This window comes from Zootermopsis nevadensis, unplaced genomic scaffold, assembly GCF_977971745.1.
Source record: "Zootermopsis nevadensis isolate Lab colony 2312 unplaced genomic scaffold, Znev_1.0 Znev_ptg000009l, whole genome shotgun sequence".
Taxonomy (NCBI): Eukaryota; Metazoa; Arthropoda; class Insecta; order Blattodea; family Termopsidae; genus Zootermopsis; species Zootermopsis nevadensis.
Genome location: NW_028259141.1, coordinates 59,659 through 72,061, shown reverse-complemented (window position 1 = coordinate 72,061; position 12,403 = coordinate 59,659). Strand labels below are relative to the sequence as shown.

Here is a 12,403-nt window from a genome sequence, read left to right as displayed (position 1 = left end):
ATTAACATGGTTCGGGTAATTTGGACAATTACTCGCGGACGGATACGATGAGACTAATGGGTGGTCTTTAAAAAACACAGACAAGGGGGATTGTTTTGGTTTCTTAATTGTGACACTCTGTGGCACTTATAAAAGTGTCAATTATTTGCTTTCATGAATGTACAGAATTGAAAAATTTGACAGGGTGACCAAAAATGCTCGGAATGATGAAAGAACGTTTTGATATTTTGGCCAAGCAACGGAAGTGTGATGATACAAACTTCTGTTAAACCTTTGTTGTGTGACCACTGAGTTGTATTCGTGAATCTGGTAATTTAGAAATTATGGGGATGCATCGTTCCTTGGCCAAACAGGATGAACCTGATAATTTTAAATAATTTCCTGGTCACCAAGCCCTCGTTTACAGCTTCAAATGCATTCAGTATTTAGCTTTTCAAGAAGTTCCCTCTTACAAATCCTGCCATTTCAGTCTGAACCTGTAACCTAGCAACCTTAAATTTATTTTCATGTTAGCGATGTCACGTGTTGAATGTTAACCGAAGAGATTTTCTGAATCTTTCCGAAATTATTCACGTGTATGTAGTAATAGCAGTGCCTGGATCCAGTTTCTGAAATTTAATGTCTGAAATATTCATTCTTATAATAATTTCTCTAACTATACATGAGTCACTTAACTCGACTTTTATCACTAACATTTGCCTTAACGTCACGTATAAGAATTGTGGAATGGAGGGCTTAATGTTCATCAAAAGGTTTCAGGTAACTCGTGTCATCACTAGCTCAAGTTGAATTTTGACATTCTGTGAAAATGATGTACGTAAATCTGTGATTTATCGGAAGGTACTACGCTTGCAGGTACCTGGAGCAACTAACAAAAACCAGGACAGCTCATCCGCAGTCCAATTCTTGAGCACAGGACGTCCAGAACACAGAGCAGAGCGGCTACGCCTTCAACAATTCATCATCACGAAGTTTTGTTGTTAACTTGATGCATGTTTTTGGATATTTCCTGGGGATTGAATTAGTTTTTCTAGTGTTACAGGATAATGTAAGCAGAGCCAGCGTCTGAAATGTTGTTTTTTCAACAAAAATATATTTGTTTCGAAAGTGCAATTAGCCTCTTTACCGTCCAGTAAGATGTTAATTTTAACTTTGTCCAGTTAACACAGTTTATTCCAGCAGAATCAATACAAATCACATTAAAATTACGCAATTTATAATATTTCTCTTTAGAGTAAATTAAATGTAAAAATACCTTCACGGCGACTACCAAAAACACGTAAATAAAACCGAGCGCCTTACTCCAGACTCCTCCCAGTTCCACAAGAGGCGCCACCATCACCTCGTTTTCATCTCGTGCTACCAAGGTCTCCTACGTCGCACTCGCATAGCAAATTATGATGAGCATTGACTATTATATTAGGAGCAAACCTTCGTGTGTTTTTAAACATAATTCTCGTATGTTCTAATGGTGGTGCAATGTATTCAGTACAGCTGTTTCTCTGTCGTTCAATATCCTAGAAACAAAGCGAGCTCCTGAAACGCTGAGCGATGGATGAACACAAATCTTAGTACTTAGTACATCGTATTTGATTCTGTGTAAAAATGTTGTTTTGAAATTGATGTTGCTAAAACTTCTGTCATTATTTACGAGATAAATTGTTAGTATTAACGGAAATTATGAATTGTAAAATAGTATCAAAGATTCTGGACTGAGAGCTGTGTTTTAAGTCCACCTGACGTCATATTTTCAGGGGCTTAAAATGTCGCCTTTGATACATTTCATTGCCTCATCTTTATCAATTCCTCGTGGCGTCTGTTTCGATTCTGTCTCTGAGAGTTTGTTTCTGTTTTGTGCGGTCGAAATTGGAACTCCATTACGACAACGGAATCATCCAAATTCGAAAGAGTTCAGAGAAAGTTTCGTGCTTTGTGCCACGGTAATTACGAATGCATTTTAGTTACAGTAAATATCTCAGGCGGCGTCTTGATGACTTCCCTTTTCAATTCGTTTAAGAACAAAATTAGCTTTTTCCGTGTTTGATTTTGCTTTTGTCCTGACCTCTGTACATTTACGGTTAGTCTCAATTTCAAGGTCAGAGGCGTACTGCGTGTTTTTGTGCAGTAATTAAAGTTAAGATTCATCCGCGAAAGACTTGCTCGTGTTGTGTTGGTGGACGTGTATTCGCGTTACTAGACTTCTATGTTACTTTTATTAGATTCGATGTAAAACAGGGCAATTGATAGTACGAATTAAAATAAATGTATGCTTATAAAAAATCCGGACAATTTGTGACCGAATGTCAAAGTATCATAACAATTATGCACTGTCGTCTTCGTTACTTCAATGCAACACGAATATTCAAAATAATAACTTGTAAAATTTACTGCGATGTAACTTAATGAAGCTTCTACAAAGTACAGTCAAATAATTAAATAAATTTAGAGCGTGATGGAGCACGTACACACAGACGTAGTGTTCCGTGCTCCGTGACCGGAGAAACCTAAATGGAGAACAGCCCGTTAAATCGGAAAATGTTGTGGGAGATTTGTCGCCAGTTACGAGAAAAGCTTTGACCTTGGTAGTGCGCGCAGATCATAAGGAAAATGTTTTCTCAGCTAGAATACGTTCTCACGGCGGGGAGTACGAAGACGCCCGTCTTCTGCGTTGTAGCGCCGCGAAGTCTGGTAGGAGGTCCCTCCTGCCTCCATCATCACGTCGTCTTATCGCCCTGACGATGGAGGCATCAAGCAGCGTCGGTTTGAAGCCACAGATTTACAACCCTCAGACTTCTACAGAGGTCAGAACTGCCGAGGTCAAATCTTTCGCCGTGAGTCAGGAATAATATGCATAGCAGATCGTTACAGATTGCACCGTCCTTTAATTACGAGTCGTAGTTCGTAAGTTTTTCTACGCACTTATTAAGTAGCTGAGCGTTGCCACGTTCAGCGCTGATTAGATCGCTATAGCCCTTATGTCCGGATCCCCTGTTTTCAGTGCACGTGCATCGTGTCTCAAGGTCCCCTCCCCGTCCTCCCCTGCGCCTCATCGTGGGGAATTGCAGGTGTCCGGAGTCTTTTTCTGTAACTTGTTTGTCAACTTGTTTTTCACCTGAAAATAAATAACTAAAGCCTCAGCTGAGGCGATCTTTAATTAAACCCCGTGAACCCAGCAAAAGAGTCTCATAAATCCCTTCATCGAACCCAAACCCACCTTGGCAACAATCTACAAAGAAGAAGGGAACGGTTTCACAACCTCTTCAAATGCCGTGCTTTCAGTTAACAGATGTGTTTATTTATTCACGGTATTTTTAGGTATTTTAATGAATAAGCACAAAATATTACCACAAAATACACAAAATTGAATTTCGTTAAGGCACATACAGAGTAACAGGAAAATGATACAGCTCTAATCAAAGGGGGAACTCAATTCATGTTTCCGAGATAAAATCAAATACAGAATCAGCTTAACAGATCGTAAGCCGGGCCTGAAAGAAGACTTCACGTCTTATAACTGCCTCGAACCTGGACAATACCTCACCAGAATGCGCCACTAACCAGGACGTGGTTAACATAACACATCATTTATTCCGGCCCGAGTCCATTGTGTTACAAGACAGAACAGTTTCATTTCTTCGAGGACACCAGCAGAATCTAAAGTTCTCACGGCGGTAAGAACGAAATTTCTTTCGTTCTGGATTGACTACTGATCGGCGCTGCAACCAAGGACACAGTCGTCATCCTCCACCTTTCCTTCCTCAAGCGCAGAAAAATCAATAACGTCCCGAAGTTCCTCGTCCGCCAGATGGCAGGAGAATGTTGATGTAGACCATGCACGCAGCTAGTTTCAGCTCGCAGACACAGATAGCGCGCGTGTCAACACTTCCACTTCCTGTTCGTACAGCGGATGTAATGACGACGTATATTAATTTGCACGTGTTTAACTATAAGCATAATTCACTATGGCGTGTAATTAGCAAATGGTCATTTTTGGTCCAACAACACAAAGTTTATTCGCGGGAAATCTGTTGTCTCGTCTCAGTAAATAAAGAAATTAATTAATGCCAGACGGCATGACAAAATATCCAAAAGACAGTCGCCTTCCTTTGAATTTTAAGTTAATATTCTTTAACGATGCCATTTTATAATGACTCAACTTTTCGGTTCATAATTAATATATGATATAATGATTACCAGCCCATGAATATTGGTCATCTGGAGAGAACTTTTGACTGTGAAAGAGGCTTAGAGCCTGCCACTTCAAAACCATCGTCAGTACGGGCTTCTACTGCACATTTTTCACATAACCGGAAATCTTCTAGAACTATCTAAACAAAAGACGGGAGTCTAACGAAGGTTTATTGCGATTACATTCCAAATTCTTTTGCACTAAAAGGGCTATAAGCTGTGTCTATTTCTTGTTCCTACTTTTTAATTTCTGTTTTGCATGGATCAGAGTCCTTCATCGGAATCCGATAGCAACTTACTCACTCAAGAAATCCACCGCCTTTCATTGAATCCAAAGGTTCATCACCGCCTTCACAAGATTATCCTTATTCAAATTCAACCCACTCTCTAACATTTAACTTCATTACAATCCATTTTAATATTATCCTTCAACTTACTCTTATGTTTCATGGTAAATTTAAAGTGACATAGAAGATGCTGTAGAATTTACTTTTTCTTACAATCTCTGATTGGTTAATTAGGTTAATGGACCTATAATAACTTCACCTAGATTCTAGGTTGTCCCCAGACATTGTGGCAAAGGGAAGGAAACCCCCGTCCTGCCAAGAATTGAAGCCCGAACGCCCAGTTCGTAGCTAGTAGCCTGAAAGAGGCCCCAATCCGGATTGACGGAGGCGTTACTTATATACTTTGTATATCATCTTGGAAATTCAGCGGACGCCGACTTCCTTATGAGCTCGGCGTAAACCGTAGTCAGAAATGTGGGGCGTAAGCGATGCCTTTTCTATTTGTGTAACTTTTCTTTTGAATTCGAATCGTTTCATTGGAAAACAGAGACAGATAACGGCGAACGAATAAAATGTACGGAGAAGAAACAGGGAAGGAGAATAGGAAAAGATGGAGCTGAAACAAGAGGGAACACAATAATAATTGTGATCTTACCTCTCGTTCCATGTGTGGATTTTCCACGGATCTGCGTTCTGACATTCGACAACCGAAACCTCCCAATAGCCGCGATGTACCCGACAGACATTAAGGTGGCTCATAAATCCTTTGAAAGTGTGACAGATTTCAAATACTTGGGAAAAACAAAAACGATTCAAAATGATGCTCACGAGGAAGTTAGGAGGAGATTAAATTCGGGAAATGCTTGCTACTTCTCAGTTCAAAATATTTTGTCTTCCCGTCTGATTTCTAAGAACCTGAAGATTAAAGTATACAAAATACTAATTTTGCCTGTTGTGTGGTATGGGTGCGAAACATGGTCAATTTCGTTGACATTACTGTGTTGAATATTTCGGGCACAAACCTGGGTCCACATTTTCGCCTTCCGCTGTTATGTTATGGCAGTGAGCGTCAGTGTGGACCCGGCTTTAAGAGGCCGAGAAGTGAAAATGAAACTTAAAGATAAAAAGAAGAAGACAAATCTAAATAAGTTGGAGACTCGAGAACAAGTGTCCATATCCAGAAAATCATTCCGTACCGAGCATATTTTATTAGCCACGTGATCTAATTAGAGGTTTGTAGAGACTATTACCGATTGGGTACAAGAATACTTTGTGGGGTGGAGTTATTTTATCACGTGCTCGAGGCTGATTTTCAAAAGACATGCGTAATTTAGAATTTAAAAAGAGCCGGTTATGACGACAGGCTTCTGTACGCTGTCAGAATTTTCGTTCACTGTTTAACGTTCAAATGCGGCAGGCAAACTTTTTAAATTTTGGGCCTTTACTGAGTTACGATGCAACTGACCATGAATGCAGAATGCAACGTGCGTGTTATTTCAACAATTTTAGCGTTCGTGAATTTCTTGTCACAGTGAACTTACTAAAACTGCAGCTGTGGTAGCTTGCTTGGTGACACACGCTATGCGACTCCACACCCTCGACCCCCCATTTAAAAGAAGGTTGAGCTGAAACAGGGTGTTTCATGTTAATTGTCGTTGAAATAAAATTTACTGTGCGTTAGATGTATAACACACCTCTTTCGATCTTTACTTTTTATGTATGAGGGGATGGTTATTCATGTAATAAATGTTTCGAACCCCCTCTGAGCTTAAGATTATGGCAGAGCAGATCTCTATCTATCTACCTGTCCGAAAGTCCATCCACCTGTCTTTATTATCCAGAGTTTCCGCATAAAACACAGTAACTAAGTACAACAGCAGAGCATACAGGCTTGGATTCAAACCAGTAACCTGCCGAGTACGAACCCCATTCCACAGCGCCCAGTTCCCAAGCCGCGCGTCGATGCCTGTTCGTTGCTTGGTTCTCAGCGTCAATAACAAATATAATGCTCCATGCGCTGTGATCTAATAGGGCAAACCACGGAAGTCAAGAATACTTTTCCAGAAGTCAGATTTCTTGAATAGCCCAGCGACTATTACATTGTCAAGAAGCATTCTGTTCTATAGTTTGTTTCACAGTCAAATCTAGAGCTCATAACGTGACGAGAACAGTCCTAATGTATTTGAATACATTTATACAAAGACTGAATAATGGCTACAGAATTTCATGAAGCTAAACCTACGATGGCTCAATTTTGTGGGCCCTCAGATTTTAATTGGGAAACTTGGATGTTTCCAAGTTAATGTATGTTCAATAATTCTCTTGTGTTTGGATTATTTACGACGCGAAACTTGGTCAGTGGCATTTATGCAGTGTCACAAACGCCTACATTTTGCTTTTTGGACGAATGCTTTGTGTTGAAAAGCATGAAACATTGGGTACTTGGCATAAAATGAATTAATGGTTTCATCATCGCACTCAGCTGTGCTGATGCAGTGAAAGGTTTCGACGGACTGGACTCGTAGGTCGATTGAATCTGGTGTCAGAGTTGCAATATTAAGACGAAAATTCTCCGGGATGTCGCGCCGTATAATACAGTAGAAACTGACCGACGTTTCAGAGGTGCTTACTTCCTGCATCATTGGGCACTCATCGCCCTGATGATGGTAGGTAATAAGCACCTCTGAAACGTCGGCCAGTTTCTACTAGATTACTTGCCGCTGTGAGAAGCTGAAATCTCACTTACAGCAAGGATGTTTCTGGCAAAGTGACAACTTGCAAGATCAAGAAGGAGATGGGGGATACCATTGAGGTTGGTTTTATGGAAATAAGTTGCGAGTACGTGGACTGGATCCGTGTGGCTTGGCACTAGGACAGACGGAGGATTCTGTTGATCCTCGGGGTTCTGTTAAAGGCCTGCTTCGTGTTCGGCAGGTCCCGGGTTAAAATCTCGGCTCAGAGCCCGGCTATCTCAGCCCCTTCAGGCAAATTCCGGGATGGTACCGTAAATTAGGCCACGACCGCTTCCTTCCACATCCTTTCTAATTCATTATTCATTGTCTTCCTCTCATTCGACGCTGTGTAATCCGTTGAATTGTAAAAAGATAATCACGAGGAGGTTTTATCATTATCGCAGCTGCGTCGTCTCACGCACGGCTCTGCCTGATTTCCGCTGGCCTTGACCTAAGTAATTGGTTCACGCGGCGATTTCTTGCTTCAGGCAGGATCCGGTACGAGAGCTCGTGGCAGAATTTCCTGAAGAGGACGTCTGCATTTTATGGCTGTCGACACGATCACTGTGATGGAAAAGTTCTCTTATCACGGAATGTTAAACTGCAGGTCGTGTCTCAAATATTTTTAGATGCATTTAACTCTTTGAAGCACAGTGGTAACTATATGTACCACCTGCAGTTATATTTATGGGGTCTTCTTAAGGTACAATTTGGCTGCACGCGACAGAGACGGACTCATCGCAGCTTCCCGCCACTCACTTTTGAGGTGACGACCGAGACATGCGGCTAAGTGTTTGTTTTGTTGAGACGCGTGCACATATTCTGTGAAAAATGAGTAGAAAAATGCTTCTAAAAAGGTTACTCGAAGAAGAAGAAGAAGATGTGTTGCTGTGTTATTTGTTGCGAAAGAAAGAAAGAAAGAAAACCTACGAGTTCAATATTCAAAACCAGACGCGAAGAAGGGTCTTTCTGTCTGTTAATAAAGAATCATTTATCATTAGAAGAAGAAAGTTTCAGGAGTTATTTCAGATTGAATCAAAAGCAGTTTGGTTACGCACTGAGTTTAATAGGAAAAACATACAAACAAGAAAAACTGTCGCTCACGTTACGGTTAAGTTTCTTATATTGTATTATTACTAATTATGTCACAAATGTAATGACAATTGTCTTCATTCTGTGATGTTGGTTGGTTCGGGGGTCGAGGCAGTTCTTAAAGGAGAATACCTCAGATGAACTTGGGTTGGACATCCCATGTTGCTCCTCGCATATCCATCTGAATCACTTCATAGTGACTTAAAATGTTAGCTTGTATTTTCAAACGTGGAGCCTTTACGTGGTTCCCAAATGAAGCAATTTCGTCTTCAATTTCTGTATCAGTGTTGGCACTTAACTGTTGCACGAGATTATCAAGAATATCATCATGATTGTTGTTGCGTCTTTTTCGTCGTGGAGGCTGTGGTACAGAGGACTGCGATGCTTCATCTGGACAACCTTCGCTGTTTTCAGTCCGAGTCTCAAACTGTGCGTTTGCCGCTGAATCTGACTCAACATTAGATGCAGTAGGTCTTTCTGTTGAAACCGGTTCTAAGAATTGGAGTCTCTTGAAAAAATCCCACTTAGAATTTTTCGGTGGTGCAGCTGATCCGGTTGACATTTTTCTTTTGCGTTTAAATCGATTGTATGAATCCCGTATATACTTCCAGCGTTTTCTACAGTCTCCATCTGAAATGAGAAAATACGCCCATTTTCGTGTGCGTGTTCTTTGTGTACGATATCACTTATTGAGTGATTGACAATTTTTTCCCTTCAGATTTATGGCGACTGGCGAAAGTTACGCTTCACTATCGTTTGCTTACCGTATATCAGCGCGTCATATTTCACCAATCGTGAAAGAGGTTCTTAGGTGTCTAAGAAACAAGTTGGTACCTCAACTCATGCCTCAACCTACGCAACGAGAGTTTCAACGCATTTCAAACGAATTTTGGATAAAATGGAATTTTCCGAACGCCGTTGGAGCCAATCTCTTTCAACTGCAAAGCTTTCTTTTCTATCGTTCTTTTAGCCATCGTGGACGCTAATTACAAGTTTATTGCGGTCGACGTCGGTGCATATGGCAAAGAAGGTGATTATTGGAAATAACTTTAATCTTCCGGGTCCTGAGTGCCTTCCGGGAACCATTTCTAACTTTCAGACGAAGCATCGGGTCTCGACGCGTATCTGATGAAATTGCAAAGAATGACGTAACTGAACAGACATTCAATTATCGCCTTTGTCGTGCCGGAAGGGTATCGGAAAATGCATTTGGGTTGATTTGCCAAGTATTTTGAGTGTTTTATACACACATAAACATTTTGCCGGAGACATGTGATGATTTGATATTAGTCGCCTGTTACGCGATGGATTCCTAGTAAAAATCTGGAAAAACTTTCTATCACTTCAGTAATGACGTGGAAGCAACGCCACCAAACACGCACTCCTTATCTCGAGCAGGAGGCGAGATAAGAGAAGAGTTGAGAAAATATCTCATGTCAGACGCTGGTGCAGTTTCTAGGCAAGTAGATCGCAAAAACCTGGTAATAATCCATTCATTGCATGACGTGTTTAAGTCTAGAAGACGTTATATTGTATTATAAAAACGCAAACAACTAACCACTTTTGTCTAATTAGGCGAGCTTCGGGATTTAGAGGGTTAAGTCTGGCATTTATGAAAGCGACAGTGAACTTACGAGTCCTGCAAATTTCGTGACTGTCAGGCATCGAGCAGGACCCCGTTCCTTGGCGTATAAAAATGTATTCTGTGAAAGTTAAGTTGCCACCACGCCCCGCAGTAAAGCTGACAACCGATTTCAGACTACGTTGCCGATAACTGGGTTACACCGAACGCCTATTGATTGCAGCATCCTTGGCGATGTAAAAGTCTGACCAGAACGAGCTGCGTGGAGCAGAGTCCATCTTCAGCCCTCGGTCGGTCGGCTAGTCAAATTCTGAACGAAATTCTTATCTCCTTATAACGCAGTTTCCTCCTCGCTCTTGTCACTTCATCCGTCTCGGGTCCAGATATTACCCTCAGCGCTCTCTTCTCAGACACCCCGAGTCTGTGTTTTCGCTTGAAGTGAAAGACCGGGTTTCACACCCATACAAAACAGTAGGAAACATTCGTTGTTAGAGAGGAGACGGGAAACAGAAGATTGTGAACTGCGGGCGGGAGAATGTGACGGTGCGTCGTGCAGTTGTAATACGCTTGGAAGTGCCTGAGGTAAAGTTGGTAATCGGCTTCCTCAGACGTTGGTAGTATTTAGTAGGATTGGCGGGCAGATTGAAATAGCTGAGGGTTGTCAGTTTGTAGATAATAATATGAAGAGTTTTATTCAGTCTCAAGACAAGATCAAGTTCACGCGCCCTGGGACCATGAAGTTTATGTATAATATCGAAGAAGGTGGCGTGATGTCATTCTCTTTATGAGTGCGACCTCACACGTGATCTCGTTACAGGCGATGACATCATAAGGAAACTGTTATCACAGGAGGCGTTGCGAGCTGTGAGGGCGCTTTCATATTACATCTGCTTAATCTCAATACGTGGAACTTACACAGTGTCTGAATTTAATTCGGATGGAGTTCAGACCTCAGCTTCTGGGGAATGCGGTGATGATCCTTCGTGGAAGTGTAGGCAACTGTCAGCTGCTCGAGAGACGTGCTAATTCCTTTCTTGTAGCTCCTGAGAAATGCCGCCAGTCGTTTTTCTGGGTCTCTCCGACTGTCGGTTGTTTCCATGGAGACGGTTCCCTGACCTTGACCGCTATTTGTGATCTGGCCTTCGGCGTTGTGCGAGGGCTGGGCCTGCCAAAGAATTACGGAATGTTGGTCGTTCGCTTAATAACTCGCCCTGCTCGATTAATCCAGACCCGGGGACTAACAGGAATCTTTACTCGAATTTACCGCGGGCCGGCGAGGGAAGTAGGTTGTGTGGATAAAGCTGGCTCAGGAGGAGAATGCCCCGGGTTGCTGCCCTCAACAGCGCTGAACGGATTTTGATGAAACTGAACGCGAACTGGCGTCGGTAGGCATCGCTTCGGGAAATTCTCCGCTCCACATTTAGCTCATCTCTGGTTTTCAGAGTTCACTTGGCAAATGTTCACATTCGCTGGCTTCATATTTTAGGATAACAAATTTGAATCCACGAAGTCATTGTCATTATCGGAGACAGAATTGAAGTTGCTCAAAATCTGCCACCACGCGAGATCCGACATCCAGACAATTGTCTCAGTTCCTTGCCCACGTAAAACCGACGTTTCGGGAACAAACCCTGAAGATGGGGACAGAGTTTGTTCCCGAAACGTCGGTTTACTACGGTAACCAGTTGATTATGTGTAATAAAATTGTTTGTATCTTGTGAATCACACAAAACATCATAGTTGAATGGTTAGTACTCCTGCTACATGTTTGGCAGGTCCTGGGTTCAGATCTTGGCCTGCAGACTGGCTATCGTGACGAAGGCTTGTTGTGGTTTTCCTCAGTCCCTCCAGAAAATGCTTGGATAGTTCCTTAAATTAGGCCATGATCACTTCTGTCCACATGTTTTCCAATTCTCTGTTTACTATCATCCTCTCACTCGACATTATATAGTCTCAGCTAGTGACAGCATCGTTAAATAAATTGTGAGTCACATGAAGATGGCTGCCTTCTGGGTTGTAGCATTACAACACAGAAAACGAGTCATATTCGTACTCGCCACTGTGAGAACCTCAATTCTTACTGTGACTCGCATGCTTTTGTTATGCTGTAACTTTGTGTGCCTGAAACTCGGGACTGTCAGTGTGATGGTATGAGATAAGAAATTCATGAACATGTGTCTGCACGACCTTGAATTTTAAGACATCCCATCTTACTAGTGACAGATCTTATAAATTGATCTGAAGTTGTCACTGACAAGAAATCCCACAGTCTTGGACTGGGGACATTAAAATATCATAGTAATTTATAAAAAATACATTTAACACTGCTTTAGCTTTATTCAGCGTTCAGTATCACATTTAATTTTCATTGTTGCAATTTGCATGCTGTTTCCTAATGTTCTTCAGTAAGACACATCCTAGTTGCTGATTTAACTTCCTTGTGTAGAGCAGATGCTCATGGGAAAAGAGTGTGAAGATGACAGCGTTGTGGGATATTGCGCAGTGTAGTGTAATATAAATTG

At 41.7% G+C, this 12,403-nt stretch overlaps 2 protein-coding genes across 8 annotated transcripts in view; one reads left to right on the top strand and one right to left on the bottom strand.

The window, feature by feature from the left end:
* Positions 1 to 12,403, top strand: part of LOC147874293 (transformation/transcription domain-associated protein-like) — a 58,614-nt gene that overhangs the window by 15,194 nt on the left and 31,017 nt on the right. The gene's annotated exons all lie outside the window — the stretch shown is intronic.
* LOC147874296 (uncharacterized) lies at positions 8,286 to 12,218 on the bottom strand. Of its 2 annotated transcripts, none has more exons than XM_087345712.1 (2): positions 9,934 to 10,775; positions 8,286 to 8,929 (listed from the first exon to the last, which is right to left on the bottom strand). In XM_087345712.1, the coding sequence occupies exons 1-2, from the start codon at positions 9,962 to 9,964 to the stop codon at positions 8,433 to 8,435; spliced, it is 528 nt and encodes a 175-aa protein (XP_087201838.1). In that variant the 5' UTR covers positions 9,965 to 10,775; the 3' UTR covers positions 8,286 to 8,432. The 2 variants fall into 2 exon arrangements, with proteins under 2 accessions (XP_087201838.1, XP_087201839.1); XM_087345713.1 differs by lacking the exon at positions 9,934 to 10,775 and adding an exon at positions 10,797 to 12,218 and having other exon boundaries at positions 8,287 to 8,929.